General features: G+C 38.6%; 1 protein-coding gene across 2 annotated transcripts in view; it reads right to left on the bottom strand.

Moving 5' to 3' along the window:
- The window catches only part of SIPA1L2 (signal induced proliferation associated 1 like 2), a 243,289-nt gene that overhangs the window by 78,059 nt on the left and 139,972 nt on the right, over positions 1 to 25,258 (bottom strand). For both annotated transcript variants that reach the window (XM_023728024.1, XM_023728023.1), the window contains exons 4-7: positions 17,929 to 18,062; positions 15,520 to 15,708; positions 9,387 to 9,561; positions 4,698 to 4,801 (exon numbers count right to left, since the gene is read on the bottom strand). In XM_023728024.1, coding sequence (XP_023583792.1) covers positions 4,698 to 4,801; positions 9,387 to 9,561; positions 15,520 to 15,708; positions 17,929 to 18,062 — 602 coding nt within the window. The remainder of the gene's footprint in view (positions 1 to 4,697; positions 4,802 to 9,386; positions 9,562 to 15,519; positions 15,709 to 17,928; positions 18,063 to 25,258) is intronic.

Here is a 25,258-nt window from a genome sequence, read left to right as displayed (position 1 = left end):
GCCTCTACATAAATAATTCACTTGTATTAATCTTTTTTTAACTTAACAAGAAAGAAAGGAGGCATTTCGCACCTAATTCTGGGGGGAAAGCGGGCTGTGACAAAGAAGCAGGAGGGGTGTGGTTCAGAAGGTTTCTCAGAGTGCAGGTTAGGGAAGAGAAAGTTTAATGTGAAGCTGGAGAAGGCAGCTCTGCAGAGAGAAGCAACCATCTGAAAATTAGCCTGGTTTGGCAAAGAGAAAATCGCATCATTTAATGATTATCTTACTAGCTTTGGAATTCCAAGAGATGAACTCAGAACTTAGCAGAAAATTATAATCATATCCCATAAAATCAATCATAAGTTCTGGACCCTGGTCCTTAGGTTCTAATTTTCTCACTGAGTTTCTATACAAGAAAAAGGGTGGACTGGTGTAAGATCAGTAATTTTCAAACGTAATCTCAGAAACCTAGGGTTTGGTCCTAATCCTTAGGTACTTCCATGGGGCTCTGATACCCTGCCAACCAGAGCAGCTCCAACTTTACGCACACTTTAAAACAAGAGAAGTTTAAAAAAAAAAAAAAGAAAAGTTTACTATGTGCCAGGCACTGTGCTCCCTTATCTGTTTTATATACAGGCAGTACCTGGATTATGAATGAGTTCTGCTCATAAATCTGTCTTTAAGTCAAATTTGTACGTAAATCAGTTAGGTATGGTTGGTATCTAACATCAGTTGGTCAAATGTTTGTCTTAGTATATAGTATACCTTTCTATGCACAAAAAAATTAAAGAAACATTTTCAGATACACTAAAACATCTTTAACATAAGAACAATAATAATGTTCTGATGCGCATCACAAAGGAGTGCCCCTTTGTTACTATGAATCGTTGTATGCACCTTGAATTTTTAATATAATAGGCTTTACGGGGTTGGTGTGAAACTATGTTGTATGTAAACTGGATGTCCATAATCCGGGGACTGCCTGTACTTAGTTCGAAGAAACAGTTTCTCTGTCAAAGTGAAATTTGAAAACCACTAGACCAGCTAATTTGTAAAGCTGTTCCCACTGATAACATCTCATGATACCTTAAACATGACTTGTCTACAGAACATGCAAAATGGAATTTCACAGGGGAGACAGCCCTGGGAAAGGGGGTCTGACTTGTCCAACAGGTCCAGATAGATTTATGGAAATTAACTGAAAAGAGAAAATGCCCTAGGAGCACTGTATCTTATCATTCCCTGGGTCTGGCTAGGTTTTCTTTATAAGAATCAGACAACATTCCAAAGATTAAACTCTTGCATCTTTGGTGAACTCTCTAAAGACTCTCAATACATCTTGGAATCAGCTTTCAGCTTATTACAAGAACAAACATAAGAAATTAGATCTGATGTAGACAAGTCAGAACCAAATGTTCAGAAACATCGTAGTGCTAATGAGGCCCAATGGGTATAGGTCAGTTAACTTTGCTAAGTTCTGTGGCCTTCAACCTGCATTCGTGAACCCAGCTGTTCACTTCAGATATATGCCCTCGGTGTTTATATAATTTGTGGGCATGAGGCTGGTGGGTCAGAGACATGAAAGGGTTCTGGAAGCAGTACAACCCATAACAAATCTGGGAAGTACACGTCTCAGGATTGCAGTGACATCATTAATCTACAAACAGAACATTCTGATGACAATTCGTGATTAGCAAAATATTTCATTAAATGACAAAGTAAAAGTAACACTCTGAAATGGATAATTATCCCTTTACTCTTTTAACTATTCAGTCCTTAGCTTTTCATAATAGATCTTTAGCACTGGGGAGAGAAAAATAAAATGAAAATTAAGTCAACCAAAATGCTCCTGTCCTACTTCTACTGAATTCTAAAATCGTAACGATTAAACATATGGCCAATACTCTGTGCTATGCATTGTTTTAGGTGTTTACATGTATTAACTCATAACTACCATCTGAGAAAGGTTTCATTCATTCATTCGATAACTGTTTATTGACTGGTTATTATGTTCTGGGTACTGTTCTAGGTGCACAGGGTTATCTTAGTGAATGAAACAGATAAAACCCCTGCCTAAAAGGAAACCAAGAGAGGTTTGCCCCAGATCACAAGTTAGTAGCTGTATCTCAGGTCTAGGCACTCTGGCTCCAGAATTCTTGCTCCTACCATCTATACTTTTTTGGTTGAAGCATTTTTGCAACCAAGAAGAAGGAAGCCTCAAAGAAGCCTCACAAAATTCTAACACTCAGAGAGCGATCTTTACAGCATGTAATCCAAACATGCTCAGGAAAGAGAGCACTACAATACAATGCTGTTTTCTTCTGAGCTTGGGTGCTACTCCAGAACCCTTCTCAATACAGTGCTTCAAGGCGCCCCGGTTTGGTATCCAGACCAGGTCCTCACTTTATAATTAAGGATACCAAGGCTTCTTGAGACACTAAGAACTTTACGCAAGGCCACAGGGCAAGTGACTGACCGAACATTCTTCAGTTATCTCTATATTATGCTGACTTGCCCCGGCAGTGTGGTAAGTACATAGATCTCCCAATGAGCCACATACAGAACCATATCATATCTCTTCCACACACGGTAAGTATAATTTAAAGAAAGAAGAAAACAGATTTCACGTTTTCCACCTCTATCCCATCAGCATAACTTATTCAATGGCATGGGTTATCACTCAAATTTAAAAAAAAGATTAACTAAAGAAGCCTTTGGGCTACAGAGTTTGTAATGTGTATTTTCAATTTACAGAGTTTTTTTGTGTGTGTGTTTTTAAATCTCCAATTTGGGACATTTAAAACTCTCTCACACACACAGACACATACACAATACTTTCACTTTCTAGTTCTCCAGATTTTTGTGTGCAGGATCTTTCAAGGATAGTCTCAGTGAAACAAAGTCAGGTACAGAGAATTCATAAACCCTCAGATTTTAATTACCATGCAATCAAAAGGAGGCAGGGGAAGCCAGTTTTGCTTTCTTGCAATGGTAAGGTTAAGCTGACTTCAAAACTCCAGAGGTTTCCATAGGTGAAAGATAGGGCCAATTCAGTCTGGAGTACAATGACTCAAGTAATTAGGGAAGTAGAAGAGCTCTGTGCTTTGAACACTCAATGACTGGGGTCAAAAGTCACTGGCTCTATTCCTCCTAAAGTACTGACAGATTTTCTTGGTGTGAGTAAGCCCCATCAGTTTTCTGGGCAACAACTCCCACTGAGTTTAATTACTGAATGATTCACAAGTATCTGCTGGACAACTGCACTGGTCTAAACTAAGCTTCTTAATATCCAGTGAATCCATCTGGCATTATCCCAAATAATCTGTTAAGAGTTTAGGTTAAAACATATATAAATACATGCATGGATCTAGTGACTGTAACTCCATCTCATAAAACACATACAAACTGAGCTACCAATGACCATGAGAAGAACAATGAAAAGAGGGGCTGTTGCCATCTAAAATGAAGAGCCTGGATTGGGAATTGGGGGCCTGGTTTCTCATCTTAGCTGTAGGATCTAAGGCAGTTCTTGCAACTACTGATGGAGGAAGGGGAGAAGGTGACTGCTTAGTTTCTTTTCTAAAAATGTAGATTTTTTACTTCCTTCACAGAATTCCCTGAGTGTCAAAAAAAAAAAGAAAAATGCTCTGAAATAATTAACTTTCATTTATTTGACAAATGCTTATCGAGCACCTTTAGGTAGTCCTTATGCTTTAATATAGTTAGAGCAAAAGAGTAGCAATTACATTACATCAGGAGAACTAAGTTTCCTAAACACTAAAACTTTGTTTTCATTGTGGAGTTCATCGAAACACAATCAAATCCCTAAAATTAAATCATGCCACGAATCAGTGGTAAGATCCTGGGTAAGTTGTAAACCTTTCTGTCAATGAATCTTCAGAAACTGAGGCAGTCACTGTTCTCTCAAGAGTTTTTAGCTCTAGCATTCTAAGAGCCTACTAGATTCAAAGTCAGAGGTGGAATGGAGCTGTCTCTATCCCAGAGATCGTTCTCTGTCCCAAACAATCCTCAAAGTCCTGCCAAGCTCATAGGCAGAGTAGACATGACATTTCAAATATTCCTAGCCCAAGGAAAAGAAAAGTGATAATTCTACTACCAGTCTTTGCAAGTCTTGCTCAACTCACTTTATAGTAATACCAAAAAGTTATTACATAATTTATTTTGAAGTTGTATGTGTCACTCAAGTTTTTAAAGGTTCTTAATTTTTAGCAAGTAGCTACATTCAAAGCATAAGATTTCTTTCCTCTAAAAAGGACAACAAATCCAATGAAAACCGAAGGAGGAAGAATGGTTGAAAGGAGCACCGATTATAACAATTACAAATAATGTTTTGTACAAATGAGTTGTTTACCCACATGCAGAAACCTAAGTTCAGATTATGTAATTAGCTTTATTATAATTACACAGTTGATGCTAATTTACTTTAGGTTTTGCCTACCAAGCGATAAAGGTGACTGTAGAAGAGTTTCTAAGTTTTATAAGAAAAAAGTACAATAAAATTTGTGCAATAATACTCCCTTTAAAGCCCAAATACTTTCAATGATAGGCTAGTCAAAGATTATCAATGCCATTCACGGGAAAAAAAAAAAAAAAAAAACACAATGATTCTTTGCAAATTCTCCATCTGTTTATATCCTCAATGGCTGACCTCCGATTTAGTACTCACTGTAGAAGGAGCAGGCTGGGTGAAGACATACCTGTTGTCTATTGTTTGGCATGTAGGGTAGCATAGTTGACACGTGGAACATGAGTTCATAATCTTTGTATGTGGTATAGAGGGAGTGAGTTCCTGTAGAATCAGCTAAAAACAAAGATTAATTAAAAAAAAAAAGTTAGGCAAATACAAAATTTGAACTTTTACAGTTAGGTCGTTATTAATGTTACGGAGTGAATTGTGTCTCCCAAAAATATGTGTTGTAAATCCTAACCTCTATGCCTATGGTTATAATCCCATTGATGAGACAGGATTAGTGTGAGGTGTGTCTTGAGTCAATCTCTTTTGAGATATAAAAGAGATTAAACAACGAAGCTAGAGAAGCAGAGATGGGGGAAGAGAGATGGCAAGCCACAAGAAGATAGTCCAGGAACAGAAGCTCAGAAGAAACAAGGGCTTCCTCCAGAGCCAGCAGAGAAAGCCTTCCCCTAGAGCTGGCCCGCTGAATTCTGACTTCTAGCCTCCTAAACTGTGAGCAAATCAATTTGTTTCTTAAAGCCATCCACTTGTGGTATTTCTGTTAGAGCAGCACTAGATTCCTAAGGTAATAACAAGAGCCAGTTTAACTGAAAAACAAAACTCTAACCAACCAGAGTCTTGATATTGATCATCCTGTTCTCTCACCGTATACTGTGTCTAAGTGTGCAGTTTTCTCTTCATCTGCTCTCATCCGCCCACTTTCATTTTATACTCTCTCGTTTATCCTACATTCTCACCTTCACAGTACAGACGCAGCTGACCTACTGTGAGCTAGGTACTCCTCTTATGAGGAGGATAGGCGAGTAGAGGAGGAAAGAGGCTGGAGTTTCAGCACAGTGCAGATGTAGGTGCAATTATTGGAAGGTGTGAACTAACCAGTAGCTATTCTTGCCCCATCTTTTTGTGAGTTTGTGTGTTTACTGATAGTTCTTAGTTATTCTTGGGCACTTGATTTTCCAGGACCCCAATGAAATGAAATAGAATTGACTTTATATGGAAATAGGAATAAAAATTGTTATTTTAAAAAAATTCTTTCACTGAATGATATAATTATTTTTCTCCTTTAAACAGAAAATGCAATATGATATAGTGAAATAAACTAATGGAGACTGAATATGATCTCTTACTGTATATTATGCACTGACATATGTTAAAAAAAAAAACAAAAAACTATGACATCTGAACCCCATTCATCTTTTGAAAAACAAAAGGATTCTTTGCAAATTCAAAACCCATTTGTACTATCAATTAGATTACTTCAGATTTAGAGTTTCAGATACGAGAACCAACACAGCAACTATAAAATATTTAAGTAATAATTTTGGGCTATAGTTTTGAATCATTTTGCATATGGGTAAAAGAAAACAAAAAGATATATATAAAATAAGTCAGAAACAGAGTACAGATTGCTTTTCCCAGTCTTTGATTTCTATACAGGCTTATTTTTCTATCTTTTAAACAATGAAAAAAATGTTGTTCAATATCATTTCAAACAAAGTTTATTTCATTTTGTTTGAAATTACTTCTTCAGAAAGTAGTTATTTTGGATTAAATTTTATGTAACTTAAAAAATTAAAATTTTTATTCTAAAAATTAAAAAAAAAATTAGCCTTCATAGGCCTTTATTATTTTCTTTCTGAATCATTCAGTATGCCTTTCTTTCCTATATTTATGTCTGATTCAGAGATAGTTCTGAAAATTCTCTAGGAAAAAATATCATACACAGTTTTTGGACACTCTGAAAAGGTACTTACATAAGGTATTCTATTTTTAAGCAAATAACGTGCTCCTTCTATGTTTGTTTGTCAACTGCTCCCTCCCTCTGTGAGGTATTTCGTGAGCACACTATGATAGTTTTTTTTTACAGCATCATGTAAAAAAAACTGGCATAGCGGTGCTTACAAAAATCTCTCTCAGGGGAGGGCGCAGTTGGCAAATAAATGTAGAAGGCGTGCATTATTTGCATAAAAATATGCTGATTTCATGAATAAGAGGAGTACTTAAAGTATTTGCATTAACGATATAGATAAATCAATTTGCAGATGGTCAGTAATCATCTAGTAATCTGTATGCCAACTACTCCCAAAATAAAGGTATTTTCTCTGTTAACTATTCACTAAATAGGGCCAACATATTTATTATTTTCCATAAGACTTCTTAAAAGGTAATGTGCCATTTTGATTCTCTTGGTTCAGAACCTTGACACTGAACATTTCTTTGGAAGTAAACAAGTTAAGTTACAGGAAAAGATTAAAGATCTTCAATGAGGAAATGAATCACAGATAACAATACTGAAGATCAAATGATGAAACAGCTCAGGTATATTCAATTACTCCCATCACGACAGTATGTCATTGAATGGTTAAAATTCAGTAAGAGAAGTGCTGACAGATACTTTTATAGTCTAGTGAACAGGCTTCAGACTCAGGAAATTGCAACCAAAGAAGAAAAATACATTTTTGGGAAACATGGTCAGTTTGTCTATTACTGCAATATTAAAAAACGAATTTCTGAAATTAAGTATCCTGAAAGTTTTTATCTCAGTCATCAGTATGGTAATGGAGAAAGTAAACCGACAAGCTTGTTCAGGGGTTTGCTGCAAATATTTCTATCCGAAAAGAGATACAGACCATCAGTTCTGTCATTCTTTGTATCTAGACCAAATGAGGGCTGTCCATGGCCCAGTGTCGACGCTCCTCTCTGGTTAGTAGAGCACCTTAGCAGCTCATATCCCCTCTGTTCTGACTCCATTTCATTTTGTACTTAAGAATGAAGCAACCCATTTTAGAGCTGGAAGGGATCCAAGATATTCTAGCCCAATGCCCTGAATTTTACTTGTGAGGAAACTGAGGCCCAGATTTGACCAAGGTTTGAACTAGAACCTGATCCTCCTAAATCTAAGGAGAAATATTTTTATTTGTCCACGAAAGATATATTTTTATGTGACCATTCCATGAAACATAATTCTTAAAGATTATCTCTTCTCTGCTGAAGGGATCATGCCTTAGCCTTCTTTGTATCTCTCAGAGCGCCTAATAAAATCTTTTAGGCATAACACAGAAATAACTTAAACATTTATTGATTATTAGTGTCAACATATCAAAAAAATAGCTCTTACGCTATCATCTCCTTGAGCTAAGGTGCTTAGTACTACATCTGTAATGTATCAATGATATCTCCAAGGTCATAAAAATTCAAAGCTGATGTCAAATTCTATTATGTAGGAAAATATTTAGGTTATGTATGTTGCAGTTTTATGGAATGCACAGATCAGGAGTTCTTAAACCTTTTTCTTAATCCAATTTACTCAAGCGAGGCGACACCGGCTCATCAGTTACAGGAGTGCACATCAGCAGTGATTTTCAACCAGGAAGGACACTGCTGACGGCCGCATATCTGCATCTCTAGGTGGTGGATGGTGGTTTTCAGAGAAGGGGAATTTGAAAAAAAAAAAATGAGAAGAAAAATAGGAAAAGGCCTCAATGATCTTCTTAAAACATATGGGTATTCATATCTTGCATGCCATGAATTATTTCCTAATCTTTATGTGTCTGAGACATAAGCAATATGGATTCAAGGTACTAGTCAAGTTCCAACCCTGACATGTGTACAGGATGCGCTGTGGTCCGTATATGAGTTAACAAACACGGTCTCCATGTCTTGTGGTATCCTGTAACTGTAACATTCAAAAACTCGTCTAAAAGCTGAGAACTCATGACAGGCGCATAATGACTTGGATCACTACATAAAAATCACAAGCCTGATGGAGGTGGAGTACTAATGATGGTCCCACATTGACTGGACTTCGTGAGCAGGGCTTGGAGATGCAGAGAACCGTGGACAGAAGAGAGCCACATGACCATCAGGCTGCCTTCGCTCCCATCCAGGGTCTGCCATGCCACCCCCTAACTCTCTGACACTATACTTTACTTCACTAGTCTCAAGTCTCCTGATACTATGAGTGGACTAGGGGCTCTCTAAGAGTCTCCAAATACAGAGTCTATCTGCTCATCGTTTTCATTAGAAGAGCCAGCAAAATTACTCTGCCTGGTATTTTAGGTGCTGACAGCAACTGAATAACACTACAAGTACAAAGATTAGAAAAATAAAGAATTTATGAGGATCAGAAGGCACATGATTATGTAGATGATGATACAACAGAGAAAGCTCATGTTTTAAATTGGCCTGTCACTCAGGGACACCTGACTAATGTCACTGAAAAGTATGATGCTTTTAATCACTACTCCAACTCCCCAGTTACCATCCTAAATCCTGAAACAAACATAATAAGCCTGGTAACATGGAGTGAATGAATGCGTTAAGGATATTTTGTCTCCTAGAAATGAATGTAGTACTTGTCCTTGGTATACTGGAAACAAGGATATAACAGAAGAGGTGAGGCCAAAGAAAGAAGAAAATATTAAAAGATTCTTCCTGAAACACTAGGGAACCTCTCTGTTGGTGTTACAGCGGACAAATAATTGACCTTTTGAGCTTATGATGTGAAGCACAGATCTCCTGAGAAATGTGCTTTCTTTGCTCATCTGAGGAAATCTAAACTCTACCCCAAATGAGCTTGCTAGGCTGCCCTGGGGTCAAGAACATGAGGTCATACGATCACTAGCTTAGATTTACGCAGTCTGCCTACCTTTGGAGAATTAAACTTGCACACACACAAAAATATGAAGCTTACTTTTATTGTCTAGCTGAGCTCGATATTTACTAAATCCTTTCAGCCGCACTCTCTGGCCCAGAAGATCAAGGAATTCTTCAAAAGCTGGTCCCGCCGTCTCATTGTTATACATCTCTTCCTCTGTGCTCTGGCCTGCTTTGCAATAAAGGATCCCGATCTTGTGCTGAAAGCTCAGCTGAAATGGGGGAGAAATGTAATTACTTGGCAAAGAGTACCAGACAAGCTAACTTCAAGTAAACTTAAAACTACAGAAGCTTAGAATTAGTTTTAGGAGAGCATGCCAAAACAATTTCTATAAGCAAATAAGCAAAACAGTAAGTGACTATCACTGTATGTGATGCTACAAAATATGTAATAAAACCAGAAACCCAAAGTACAGCTGGAGAAATGTCAGAAACCCCAGGACACATAATATATGGCCCTGGCCACATGGGATTAGCCAGGTTTCCAAAAGGACAGGAAGTCAGGTTCAAGCATCTGCTGAAAAGTACAAATGTGGAAATAATGAGTCTTATACACTCGATGCAGTAATCAGCATTATCTATCAAGTCAGAAATTAAGGCTGCAAGCTTTTAAAAGTTTTCTGTTTTCCTGGTTTCTAATGCTTTTTGTTTGAACATATATGGTAATATATAAGACTTTTAGGGAAAATATATCAAATTACAGTCTGGTAAGAAAACAGTCTCCATGGAAATTGTGATATATGCATAAAAATACAATAATGTTTTGTTTTTACAAAAGTAACTTTGGCTGTACAATTACAGGCATTTCTTACATTTCTGACTGTTTTGAAAAGAAAACACCTGCTAAATATACCATATACCATAAAGAATTTTCATAGCAATTGAAGAGTTCCTGTTTTGATTCTATCTCCCCTGAGGCTGGGGAGAAACTGGACCATGATCCATTTTCACAGCTTCTCTATTTTCATCAAAGAGGAACTACTTCTCACTCATGAAATCAGCACTCTTAATCTTACTACCAGCAATATGAGCCTCAAAGACTGACAGATTATCAGACATCACCGATTCCCGAAAGACATCAATCCATAACACGGTTTACTTTTAGTATCAAGCTGTAAAATAGAGCCTTAATCAAAATAGATTGTAGACTATATCTGTAAAATAAGGAAAAATAATACTCATTTCCCTTGAGCAGCGAAATTATAAAAGCAGGCTCATCCACATCACCTAATGACAACACTCAACGTGAGAGAGAGGCACGGAGACACCTGCTTGGCAGGCTGCGGGAAACACTCCCCTGCATGTCAGGATAGATTTAGAGGTGAGCAGTAGCGTCAACCACCACTATATTCTGAATGCATTCCAACCCTGACTAAGTGCTGTTGGAGAACACACAAGAAAACATCACCTGCTTTCAATCTGAATGAATCAGAGGCATGTATTGGTGGATAATGAGGTGGGGATGGGGGTCACAGCCTCGGGCTCCTGGCAGAGCCACAACTCCTCCATCACACAGAGAAAAGAATGATCCATACCTTAGGTATGAGGACATGAGATGCAGTGTGTAAGCATCATGAGTTTTATTGAACGAATAGGGATGAGAAAGAGAAGACTTCCACTCATCCAGAAGAATAAATATGTCTGATCAACTGAGTTATCCAAACAAAGGAGATACTATACTTGTTGCAAACGGACTATCATCTTTAAAAAATGTTAAATACAATAAAAATGCCTAATACTGTCTCTTCATAAACATTAATTAATCCATAAATCGTGAGTGGTTCAGAAGACATTTCAGGATCCTAAGGTACATTCAAGAAACACCTATGATTGGCAATCATTACCATGGTTGCTGAAGGCCTTAGTGATGGTTGGGGCCTGTACTAACATTCCAACATGCCCTCACAATGACTGCTTCACATGCTTGATAGCGTGAGAGTTGGACTTCTCTTCCACTCTCTGAAGGGGTTCAGCTCTCTAGTTATTTGCCTTAATGAGAGTTCATAAAAAACACTGCAGAATGATTTGGGCTGGTACATGTATCTCAAATGGCCACTGGCCCCAATGCCTGTGCACACTACTATCCACTGTCTCTAAATCCAGAACTGCACTCTGTGCCACACAATCATCCTCACTCGCGGAGCCTGTCTGCCCCAGTGGCTGCTGTCTGTCAGTCCTCCACTCCACTCTCTGTGGCTCACCTCACAGCCCTGTCAGCACTATTCACCACCACCTTCTGGATGCCTCGTCTGGGTGTTATTCTTGCCTCCAATGTCCCTTGGGCCTGAGGTGAGTCTGCTCTCCAGGCCACATCTGAGCTTCTCCCAGGCCGCGTTGGGATCTTAGTAGGTTACTCCCTTTTGTTCTCACATCCACCTCTTAGGGGATGAGGGCTACAGCAGAGTGGTCTAGGGCACAGTGTGGCTCCATGCTGGTTAAGTAAAGCCCCCACTCTACAAGAACAATCTCTCTGTTTCCTCAAGTCTTGTGGCCTTGATATTTCTCGTGGACTTGCATTCAGGGAAAGATCAAATGACTGGATACTTCTCTGCTTACTGTGCCATCTGTCACCTGCCTCCTGTCAACCTCACACCCCTCTCTTCCCAGCCATCAAACAAGCCAGCCTGTGTCTAGATCCCATCTATGAACAGGATTCAAGTTTTCATTCAAGAAGCTTCTGGACCATGGGAATCAGAGGATGTGGCTAAATCAGATTTCAAAGCCTCCGTGGACAGCTGCCCAGAGGCCTGCAGGCCAGAGCTCCAGCTCCTGTGAAAATGCCTTGTGGGCACCATGCCTTTTTGATAAATTTGCCAGATGAGTAGTCCACAAAATGGAACTTCTTGTTGTTAGGTGCTGTCAAGTCAGTTCCGACTCATAGTGACCATATGTACAACAGAACGAAACACAGCACAGTCCTGCACCATCCTCATGATTTTTGCTGTGCTTGAACCCACTGTTGTAGCCACTGTGTCAATCCATCTCATTGAGGACCCTCTACTTTACCAAGCATGATTTCCTTCTCCAGGGGCTAGTCCCTCCTGATAATATGTCCAAAGTATGTGAGACAAAGTCTCACCATCCTCGTTTCGAAGCAGCATTCTGGCTGTACTTCTCCCAAGACAGACTTGTTCACATTCTTCTGGCAGTCCATGGTATATTCAATATTTTTCGCCAACACTATAATTCAAAGGCATCACTTCTTCTTTGGATCTTCCTTATTCATTGTCCAGCTTTCACATGAATATTAGGTGACTGAAAATACCATGGCTTGGAACTTAGGGTACACAAATATCTCCAATGACTTAGAATAAAACACCATGGCTTGTTAATTATAAATCGCTGTTAATCCACTAAATGTAATAACATGATGAAATACTTAGTGAAGAGATGTGTTTTCTCTGAATCTCTTTCACAGTAAACCTTGTGAAAACAATCTAAACACAGTATCAAGCATGACTATTTCTGCTGCATATGAGAGTTAGGAAAATATTTTCAGCTTGATCTTGATACAAAGCAAATTAGAGGCTCCACCACTCATGTACTAAAACACCCAATTCTCTCAGACCAAGGTTTCGTTTTTAACCCCTCTAAACCTCAGGCTGAAGGAGCCCTGGTGGCGAAATGGTTAAATACTTGGCTGCTAACTGCAAGAAAGCAGGAACTACAACCTAAGTAACTGGTGGAGTTACACTTTAGGGTTATGTTTTAAGTATCTTTTCAAGATTCGAAAACCCTTAGAACAGTAAAAGAAAATTAGCCCACTCCTACTGGACAGATATACTACTGCGAAAATTAAAAAAAAAAAGACCAAAAACAAACAAACAAAAAAATCCCCGCATTATCTGGAGTAAACTCTCAACCGCAGGTTAGTGGCAACTCCCAAAAGGTTAGTGGCAACTTGAGGAACTGGGATGTTATAAAGTTGTGCAATCTCTTTCAGAGATGAAAATAATTTTTGAGATAAAGTTCATGTAATGTGGGAATCTGATATCAATTAAGAGTTGTGGGAAGTTAAGGCAACATACTGTGGTTAAGCTTAAACATCACTGAGAGAGTAAAATCTTACATGCCAAAGCTGAACAAATGTAACCTCAAAAGAAAAAGCAGAAGAAATACATCCAGGACAGTGAGATGCACTGGACTGCTTAAAAGTACAACTCAGTTTTCAAAATTAATTCAGTGTTCGTTAAACGTACTTAAAATGCTTAATTTTTAGAATTTCCAGTATAGCTTTGGGACTGTTCTGCTGCACAGACATCCCAAATGCTTCCTTAGCTTTATGAAGAGGCAGTCAGCTGGAAGCTGCTAGAATGTTTCTCTTTTTACTGCTTCGCAAGAGAATTCTCATTTGCATGGCAGTTTCCACAATGCAGGCTCTGAGGGCTTCCTGATTCATGCTTGGGGGAAATGGAGCCATTTATGGCATTCTCCTACAGCAGCCTTAGGGGGCCATACATACCACCCTCCAGGCAAGAAAATCAACCTGACTCTTGCTATTCAGTTCAGTGATTTATTTTAAATGAAGAACAAAAACTTACTAGCTACCTAAAGGGACAAAGAACTTACCACATGGGTGGCAAGTTTTTCTCACCAATTGTCCCTGCACAATGGATACTGTCGATCCCTTTAAGCATACTCGAACTTTGAGTATTTGGACCAACCGATACATCCTCTCTCTCTCTCCACAATGACATGTTTGCCTCAACTGTTTCGTGGGTATTTTCTATGTTCCACATACTTTACCAGTCATGATACTGGAAAACCTACATCTGGGTATAATATGGTTTTAGAAGTCAACTGCTCACATTTAGTTTTAGTTTGGTTTGGTTGTTGTTTCTAACATGTCAAGCCTTCAACTCTGGAGACTTACAGATACCAGGTTTATTCATTTTCAATGTTAAAGTGCCAGCTTCTGGCTTAAAATGCAGTACTAACTTGTTGGTTCAATTACAAGTTCATCACTTTTAAAATTCCAGCCATCTGAAGTATCAGTCTACTTCATCACAATGAGGATTACTGGATCAACCAAGAAATCGCTCATATTCCCTCTAAAACATGCAAAAGAACTTTCTTTGGGAAATTCTGAAAATACACCTGACCGGTGGTCTTTTTTCTTACGTGTGCATTTAAAAACAAACCCACTCATTTAAAACAAATTGTACACACTTGGGCACCTACAAGTTATCTCACACATAAAAGACCTCTTTCCATCTTCTGGGCCACCATCCCAGTCCTGTCCATCATGAAAAGTCTCTCTTGGACAATGTCAACAATCACTTAATTGCGCTCCAGGCCCCCATCAGTTTCCATCTTCACCAGCCTGTCTATCAGGATAATCTTCCTAAAATATGACTCTGATCATGTCACCTCCTGCCAGAAAGCCTTCAATGGCTCCCTAATGCCTCCTGAGTCCAGTGCAAACTCCTTAGCCTAGCATCAAGGTCTTACATCCAGCAGCTTCACTTACTTTCTTGGTCTTATTTCTCACAACCTCCCTACAAGTACCCTTTTCTTGTAAAGAAACTAGATTAGGCATGTTTTCCTAAAACAGCCAACTACTCTTTATCTCCCTGTTGAAATCCTACCCAAGCCTAAAGGGCCAGTTAAAACTCCTTCAAGAGATTTACCCAGCTAGATGTTATTTCTTCTTTTCCCAAAGCACTCACTGTATGTACACCTCTCCAAGATCATTACCATACTCCTTTATAGAGTCCTTTTTGCTCTTGGTCTTACTGCCCCTGTAGGCTAGGTCTTCGTCATCTTCAGTCTTCCTAATGCATGCTGTTCACATTCATCTGTTAGTATACCTTGTACACAGTAGATAAGAATAAATGTTTGTTCAGGGAAAGGGCCAATCTGAGGTTTTTAAACCCTGGGAAAGACACTTATCTACCTCTAATAATTATACAATCAGATGAGTTCTTGCTAGCTGGAACATAGCAAAACCTTGGTAAAACCAATGAAAGTCACAACTCAGCAGAAGGTGTACTACACTATAATGGTATCATGTTTCTTAACTAGAATAAATGTGTATTTGGGAAGAACTAGGGATAAAATGCTCTGTGGCATTAAAAAACAAATGGTTTTAAAAGAAAGATGGATAGGGAAATTTCTAAACATTTAGACACACAGACACAAACTCATGCCCAAACCCACATTATACACACCCCTTGCTCATCAAGCTTGAGTAGTTGCTCCGAGACCTTGGGGGAGTTCGAAGCCTGTCTCAGGCACTGAATGCTCAGCTCTGGAATGACATATTCCAGAACTTCTTTCAGAGGTAGTCCTCGTGCGGTACCATGCCTAGCCGTGGAGGGTACAGCATCTTCTAAAATCGCTCCTCTCAGTGTTGTAAGCTGCAGAGGGGAGTAAAGACTTCAGTTACCAATTATTCCTGATTACCTACGTAAAGTATAATTTGTTAGCTGCCTTACAAAAAGAAGAGCGGGCAAAGGACACTAACATACTCAATTTGAGGAAGCAAAACCAACACTCAAATAGTCTTTAAACAACAAAAATATACAAGGATCAGGGGGAAGTCAGGCTGGGTTGAGATAATCAGATGCGTGCCTGAAGAATAAGGAGAAGGAAGACATGGTGCTGCTATGTAAAATAAAGATATTTCTATAATTCTCTGTTTCCCGCATGTGAATTATATTGAGGAGGACGCTCACTTTTCTTCCATCCTTCCTTATTTTTCCTGTTTTCTCCGTTTCTCTACATCTTCTTTTCTCCTACTCCCTTTCTTCTCTTCTATTATCCATTGCTGATGATCCCTTAGGCTGAACAGGGGCACCCTGTGATACCCTGGGCAGTGGTGCCCTGTGCAGGTTGGTTCAGGACTTAGAAGACCTCCACTAAGCTTTACCTGTGATGTGTTGCATGCCCTCAAATATGCCATGAAAGCATGGGATCACTACTCTCAATACATGCCTCAGACCTAATACTGAGCAAGTGAAATAGTGGCATCCAACAACAACATGAGAAACTGAATGTTTAATTTTAATTACTTTAAACTTAAATAGGCCCGTGTGGCAAGGGGCTACTAAATTAGACAGCACAGGTCTATAAAGTGACATTAAATTATGTCACTTCAAGAGAGCGCTCTATCTTACATATCCAGCACAGAGCCTGGGTCGCTGGAAGGCCTAAGTACTAGGTAAAATGCACAGTGGTACACATGCTCATGCAAACTGCACAGAACTAGAGAAAGGCTCTCTTCCCTCTGTCAGTATGATCTAGAAGTAGTCAACCAAAATACATATTCTGGAATACTGGCCAAATATAACCAACCACTTGCTGTCGAGTTGACTCCAATTCATGGCGACCCCGTGATGTTAGAGTAGAACCATACTCCATAGGGTTTTCAATGGCTCATTTTTGGGAAGTAGATTGTCAAGTCTTTTTTCCGAGGCACCTCTGGATGAACTAGAACCACCAACCTTTCGGTTAGTAGCCAAGAGCATTAACTGTTTGCACCACCCAGGGATGGCCTTCTAACTAAAATGAGTTAAGAGAATAAAACCTAAAGTGCAGGGCAGAATTAGCATCTCTACCTATTTAGCTCTGTATTGTGTCATTTCTATAACAATCTCACTACTCAAAGCAAGACAAGAAGGAATTAACCCAGGCCCTCAATGGAATGAAGGAGGGATAGGCAGAGGTACTATGCTGGTAAAAACACTACTCAAACAATCACCCTACTGCAGGCTATCCGATTTTCTGTGTTAGATTTTAGAGTCATCTTTAAGATCTGTTTGGCACAGACTGCATAGTTCATGACTGTCCTCCCTGTCTTAGCCCCCAAACCTTCCATTTGTATCATTTTATCCTACGTTCATGCAAGATGGCAGTCAAAATCATTACCATTTAACATCCATGGCAAGTTTCATAATTTTTATTCTTTAACTCTTTTCCATTACCATGAATGCTGCATGCATTCTTTAATGTTAAAATTAAAAAATAAATTCATTGCCACGTCTAAAGCAAATCAAAGCAATAATACTGAAGGTATACTGAGGGTAAACTATACAGGTCCCCTAGAAACTGTGACATCATATCCCGTGCAGGGAGAAACTGGGGGTCATCTCAGGGCCCCTCTCTAGGGTTTGAGAAGCCTGGCTCTGAAAGCAGACTGCTAAGGTGCAAATCCTAGCTCCACCGCTCATGAGTTAAGAGACCTTAGGCAAGTTATGTGCCTAAGCCTCTGTCTGTGCCAGCTACCTCATGTAAAAAAGGGGGAAACATAAGCAAATACGTGTAAAGTACTTAGAACAATGCTGAGTATATGGTAAACATTTAAAAATGATCAGTTATTATACCTATAATGGGATATTTGTATATAATCTGGTATTTATAGTCAATAGTTTTATGTTCTCAAGGTCAGTTATAGAGATACTTGTACATATAAATCTTTATACCAATTGGTGGTGGAATCATTAACAGAAGAAAAAACACCCAATATAGACAAATATGTCCTAAAAGGGGTATCTTCTAGTCAAGTGGCCTGAGGACAGTTTTTATTCATCTTCAGACTTCGGCCCACAGACAGTCACAATGCACAGCAGTTCCATTACCTCACTGGTCCTGAAAGCTACACGATAGTTGAACTGGGATCCTTCTTTCTCCTTAGCATCTTCGACCTTCTCTCTCCGGATGCTTATGGCCACAGGGCCGAGGTTTTCATCTATTCCGAAGTAGTTCTGGTGCTCTGTAATGGAAGACAGCAATTGTATCAAAAGAAACAGAAAGAAACGAAGAGCAAGGATGGATACCTTTTGGCTTGTATATCAATTCTTTAAAGAAATACCACGTGCATCTGGTACATAACAGTCCCCCAATGTACGTGTGATTTGTTAACACAGAAGTCAAGAGGTTTGGTTTCCAGATCAGAGGTGCTTTTACAATTGTCGTCATCTGGTACTCCCTCTGCTCATTCTACTTTTCACTAGTTGCAGAATGGCAGAAGCCCCCTCAAAGTTGTAATAATTTTGGTATCATAAGAATAGCATCATTGGAAGGAGTCTGTTGCCATTCTTTCGAAGTTATCAAAGAGGGATACAGAGACTTATACACACATTACTGAGAATGCTGTCCTCCATCTTGGACGCTCACCTTCTCTGACTGAATGAGGATACCAGGGGCGACCTAACTAGCCACTCAGACTAGCCACATCAATCTTGGTGATCAGTGGGGGTGGCAAAAAAACAACCTTTCGTTACCATGTCACTAAAGCATACACCAGTCTGAAGCAAAATTCAGCAACAGACAGAAAACACCTAAAAAGTCATTATGTTGCTGAGGTCAAATTACATTTATTAATACTATAAATTAGATTATCATGTTATCAGCTAATCATTTTCTTTCTCCAAATGAATCTTCAGTTCTTTGGGTATCTAAAATCATACAATCTCTGTGGCCATCCTGTTCATCTAACATAGCAGTCCTCTTGAGAATACCCTTCCTAAGAGATAGTCATTAGTCTTTTACTCATAAAAAACCAGTTGCAGTTGAGTCAGCTCCGACTGATGGTGACCCCATGTGTGTCAGAGGAGAGCTGTGCTCCACAGGGTCTTCAACAGCTGATATTTTGGAAGCAGACTGCCAAGCCTTTCTTCCAAGGTACTCAAACCTCCAACTTTTCAGTTAGCAGTCGAGCATGTTAACTGTTTGCATCACCCAGGGACTCCCATTCACGCATACATTCAACAATTATGTGCCTACTACGTGCCAGGCACTGTTCTAAGCAGTGGGACACAGGGCAACCAGTACAGAAAAAAATCCATACTCATGAAGCTAATATTCTAGTTTCAACTCTTCCACTGATGAGAAGCTCGCTACTTTGTGTGAAAGTCCCTTTGGGTTGCTAGTCACAGTCCTTGTTAGTGAGCTCTGCTAAAAGCAGTCAAAAACACTTTATTGCAACTTCCGAACTTTTGAAGTTTTGTCCTCAGAAATGACCCAAATTAACACAATACTCAAGATGTGATCCAACTCATGCAAAACAGAGGGAGCAATTATCCAAACATTAATGCATCTTAAAAAAACATCTGCCTATCTTCAGCAGCCCCATCACACCAATATTTCATGCAGAGCAGGTGGTACACTCAAACCCCCAGGTGTTACTCATTTACTTCCTAATGAATTGCTGCTGGGTCAGTTCTCCAAGGTCTCTACTTATAAAATCGATTTTTTCACCCTGTATGCAAGACTTTACATTTATCACTTTTGAATGTCACCCTTCTTGGTCAATCTTTACTGACTCTTAATTTTTAGTTTAAAGGAAACTAAATATATTGAACATTTATAACTTTGAAAAAAACCTACAGAGGTTTTTGTTATGCTAATGTTTTCTGCCACAAAAAAAATTTTGAAGGAATAAGAAATGTTATTCAGACAGTAGAAAATAGGATGAGTTCAAGGAACAGAAACAGCACCTGTACTATTCCGAGCAAACATTACTTACAGGCACTAATGAATATTAGATCTTGAAAAGGCAAATAATTTACTTCTTTACTGCTTCCAAACAAATGAGATGAACCCTGACATCATTTCTCTTGAGAGCAAGGTCATGGCTAGAAGAGCAGGTAAACTATTTCAGGGGCTGAAAGGTGAACTGGTGACTTAGTATAGTTTTGGATTCACACAAAGGAAGCAAGCTTTTTTTTTTTTTTTAATCGATAACACATTCCTTGAGTGTATTATGTACTGATAACACCCAAATTGATTGTTACAAATGTAACCACCACCAGTGAATTAAAAAAAAGGTCTGGGTTTGGGGAAAGCCAACCCTGAATCAGTTATTTGTGGCTTTAATCAACACAATTCAGAACACGGAGTTAAAAACATTCAATAAAACAGGAACTAAAAGTTACTTAACTACTTCAAGACATTATCGCTTTATTATTTCCTTAAATTGACATTAGTGACTATCCGGCAGCATGCTAGATTCTTTAAATTAATCAGTGACCCTCATAACATGGCTCAAAAGAGTTTCATATTATTTTAGGCAGAAAGAGAATAAACAAAAAAAAGAAAACTCTTTTTATGGTGAAATTGAGAGTCCTAGGTTAAGCGAATCAAATCACTGATTCTAATGCCTGACAACTAACCACATGATTATCTGCACTGCTCTCACTCACACTTAGCAGGTGCTTCAGCCATGTATGAGAGGTTTGAAAAGGAGCTAAACTATAAGGAGATCAAGAGGAAAAGAAGATAACAGAGATGCAGAGGAAATGAACTCTCATTTGTTGCTCGTAAGAACACAAAATGGTACAGTTCCTTTGAAAAGAGTTTGGCAGTTTCTTATAAAGTTAAACATATATATATCTACATATATATATGTCATAAGACCCAGCAATTCCATGCCTAGAGATTGACTCAAGTGAACTGAAAACCCATGTTCACACAAAAACCTATACGTAGGTGTTTACAGCAGCTTTATTCATCAAAAACTAGAAACAACCCGAATCTCTTTCAGCCGAGGATGGGTAAACGAACTGTGTACATCCCTTCAACAGAATACTACTCAACAATAAAGAAGGAACAAACTACCAATACACGCAACAACATGGATTAATCTCAAATGCACTATGCTAAGTGGAAGAAGCCAGAATCAAAAGGTTACATACTGTATGATTACATTTATTGAACATTCTGGAAAAGACAAAACTATAGGAACAGAAAACAGATCAGTGGTTACCAGGGGCTGTAGGTAGGGAAATGGGCTGACTACAAAGGAGTATGGGGGGAATCTTCCGGGGTGATGGGGCTGTTCTATTTCCTGATTGTGGTGTTGGTTACACAACTATATACATTTATCAAAACTCTCAGAACTATCTACTTAGAAAGGGTGAAGTTTACTGCATATAAAGTAGAGCTTCATTGAAAAAATTGGAAAAAAACGTCAGTGGGAGGAAGGCTTGTCTGTCCTCACAAATGGATGTGGGGCCTTTCCGCACAGATACAAGTCATGACCATTTCACCATCCCCAGCAAAGTTTTATACCCACATCAAAGAGAAGAATACATACTCCTTGAGTAATCACTCTCTCATTCCTTTTTCTCAGTTATTATTTAGTCCTTACCCACTACAAACTTTCTTCTACACTGCTACTCTGCTCAAAAAAGCACCAGGGCATCTTGTGGCCAAATCCAACGACCACCTTTCAGTCCTGCCTTTTACAGAACGCACCTGCTGTGTCTGACACTGTTGGCCACTCACTTCTTGGTGGAACTCTCTGCTTCCTTGACTGCTGAGACATCCCCTCATAGTGAGATGTCTCCCAGATCTTCTCTTCTGTCCTCTCTTATGAGTTCCATCCTTGGTCCAAGGCTGTCCTTCCTGATTTTCTCTGTCTTTATATTAATCTGCTTGTCTATCTGTCCATCCTTCCATCCATCCCCATCTTCTCATTTAAATCCCTCCATGATATGATTCCAAATTCTCTCCAGGCTCTTCTCTCATAAATCCCCTAACTTATAAAGGTCTAGGAATACCAAGTAGCCACAGTTCCTGATACGCACACTACTGTTTCATGCCTCCAGACCTGTGTATGCATTTTTTCCCTCTGCCTCGCATGGCGTCCACTTTTTTTCATTTGACATTCTTATCATTAAAGACTCAATCCAAAACATTATTTCCATGGGAAATATTCCCCTCATTTCCAGATGAGGCTAAGCCCTTCAACTTTTATATCCACAAGACCCAGTGTTATAGTGCCTAACAAACGACAGGTACTTAACAAATTGTTCTTAAATTACTGAACTAAATTAGGCTCCCTTGGTATTGCCCAACAGTAAAGGTTTTATCAAACCTCAACCAGGAATATCAAAGTAAAAATGAGGAGGTGGCTTATTTCATGCTGGGACAGAGAAGTGTGAAAGGTCTTGGGATCCAGAAATGCAGCAGAAATTCCCACAGTGAGAGGGGCAAGTTGATTGTTGGTATATATGTAAAACCCAGAGTGTATGTGCCAATCAGAACTTACATATTATATTCGTTTCCTATGGCTGCTGTAACAAATTACCACAGACTTGGTGGCTTAAAACAACACACACTTATTTTCTTACAGTTCTAGAGGTCCGAAGTCCAAAATCGGTTTCATTGGGCCAAAATCAAGGTGTCCACTAGGAGAGAATCCCTTCTTTTACTTTTCTAACTCTAGAACTGCATTCCTTGGATTCCTTGGCTCCTGGCCCACCCTCCATCTTCAAAGCCAGTAGCATCTTGTTTTGGTGATCACATTGTCTTCTTCTGTAGCAAATCTCCTTCAGCCTCCCTCTTTTGAGTATGCTTGTGACTGCCTTTTGGGCCCACCCTGATAATTCAGGATAATCTCCCCATCTCAAAATTCTTAATCACATCTTTAAAATCCCTTTTATCATATAAGGTAACATTTACAGGTTCCATGGATTAAGACTTGAATATCCTTGGAGGCCAGTATTATGCCTACCATACATATTTAATTCAATTCAATTCATTCACTCAAATATTGAGCATGAGATATCTCAACTGTGTTAGAAACTGATAAATACCGGGGATACAGTATTGAACAAGACCTAGTGCCTGCTTCAAAAAGTTTATAGTTTTGTGAGGGTAATAATACAAAGAACCCACAAAAATCACACATTTCTAAGTTCTGTGATAGCAGTAAGAGGTACAATGGAAGCACCACAAATACCCAGTATAGAATCAAGAATCCAGAAGAAAAATACTGTTTATGCAACCAAAGCAAATGACACAAAGCCCATCTACCTTACTGAATTATTTTACAATATTAAGTTTTCTAACCCATAGCCATGATACATCCCCTCTATTTATCTGGGTTTTTCTTTGCTCTTGGTAATGTCTTGTAGCTTTCTGTGGTGGTCAGACACATCTTTCTTTAGATTTAGTCCTAGGTACTTAATGGTTTAGGATAATAACCTAAAATTTCAATTTCTAACTGTATGCTTCTAGTATATAGACATGACTGATTTCTGTACCATGTATTCCACTGACCACTTATTAAACAGACTAAAATTCTTTTGGTTATTCTATGTAGACATTCTATGCTAACTTTTTTATAGCAACACTTAAAAAAAAAAAGTGGCATAGCAGCACTTATGAAAATACCTCGTGGGGGTAGGGTGTGGTTGGCAAATGTAGAATACATGTATTATTTGCATAAAAACACAGCATGTACATGTATATACATACACACATGTATATATATAAACATGTTTATGCATACACATACAATTTTCTGATATTTCATTTAGGATTTTTGTACCTGTTTATGAAAGATATTAGTGTGCAATGTTCCTTTCCTAACAGGTACTGCTATCAAGGTTATGTTGTATTTATAAACTTAATTAGAAGGTGCTCCCTCATTTTCCAGTGTCCAGAAAAGCCTGTGTATGACTGGTTTTCTTTTTTCTTTAAATGTTTACAAGAAATTACAGGTGAAGTCTTCTAGACCTGGGGAAGCCATGTGTGTCTGTTTTTCAAATTTATTATAACATCCTCATCTTTTTAGGGAATGCAGGATGTACAATGGCATCCGTTTCTTTGTTCCCGATATGGGCAATTTGTGCCTTCTTTCTTTTCTGTTTGATCAGTCTTCTATGATTTTATCTTTCATAGATTTTAATTTCTAAGAACCAACATTTGGCTTTGTTGATCCTCTCTCTGGTTTTCTATTTCTTTAATTTCTGCCCTTATCTTTATTATGTCCTTCATTCTATTTTTCATTCATTTTCTAGTTTTTTAATTGGATACTTTGACCATTGACTTTCAGCTTTCTCCTTATCTAATGTATGTATTTAAAGTCACATATTTCCATCTAAGCATGGTTTGAGCTGCTTCCTGCAAGTTTTGATATGTTAAATAATTTTCACTATTATTGAACTGAAAATATTTAATTTCCACTGTGATTTCTTCTTTGACTCCTGTGTTATTTTCCAAACATTTAGTGATTTTTCCAGCGAACTTTTTGTTATTGATTTCTAGCTTACTTCCACATTGGTCAGAAAACATACTATGTATTTTATTCCTTTGCAATTTCTTGAAACTTGCTTTTATGGCTTAGCATGTAGTCTACTTTGATGAATGCTTTGTGTGCCCTTGAAAAGTATGTATATTTTATAACTGTTAGGTTCGATGTTTTAAATATGTCAATTAGGTCATTTATTAATCACACTCAAAACTCTTCTATCCTTACTGATTTGTTTCTCTGCTTTTTCCATCAGTTGCTGAAAGAGGTATTAAAATCTCCAATTAAGATTGTAGATTTGATTATTTCTCCTTTTAATTCTATCAGTTTTTGCTTTACATATTTTGAAGCTATGTTATTTGGTGCTACACAATTTATCATTATGAAATGTCTGTTTATCTCTAGGGATCCATCTTGCCAACTTCGTATTAGACTTACGAAGCAGGGACTGAACTGTTCTGTTGAGAACCTGAGCTATCAGCATAACCAGAACCAAACTCGTTGCTGTGGAGTCGATTTCGACTCATAGCCACCCTAGAGTAGAACTGCCCCATACGATTTCCAAGGATTTGAACTGCTGACCTTTTGGTTAGCAGCCGAACACTTAACCACTACACCACCAGGGCTCTGAGCTATCAGTATAGACAGGTCTTTTCTCCTGAGCTAGTCAGTGTCCCCAGGAAAGATTCTTCTATTCTCTTGTTTGGAGGTATTTATCCCAAATCAGGGAGTAGGGGTGGGTTGAAAATCCCCACTTTCAGTTAAGTGCCTTATTCTCACTGTTAGCTGTGCCTATTCGATTTCTCCAGAATAAATCTTCAGTTTTCTGCCTGGTTGTGGGAGGAGTAGTAAACTCTCCACAAGAGTCAGGAAAGAAAAGCCGGCTTTTTAAAAACTTTGAAGCGGTTTCCTACGTAAGCCCCCATGAC

The sequence above is a fragment of the Trichechus manatus genome, unplaced genomic scaffold, assembly GCF_000243295.1.
Source record: "Trichechus manatus latirostris isolate Lorelei unplaced genomic scaffold, TriManLat1.0 scaffold00021, whole genome shotgun sequence".
Classification (NCBI taxonomy): domain Eukaryota; kingdom Metazoa; phylum Chordata; class Mammalia; order Sirenia; family Trichechidae; genus Trichechus; species Trichechus manatus.
The sequence above is the reverse complement of the archived record's forward strand: the minus strand, read 5'-3'. Positions and strand labels throughout refer to the sequence as shown.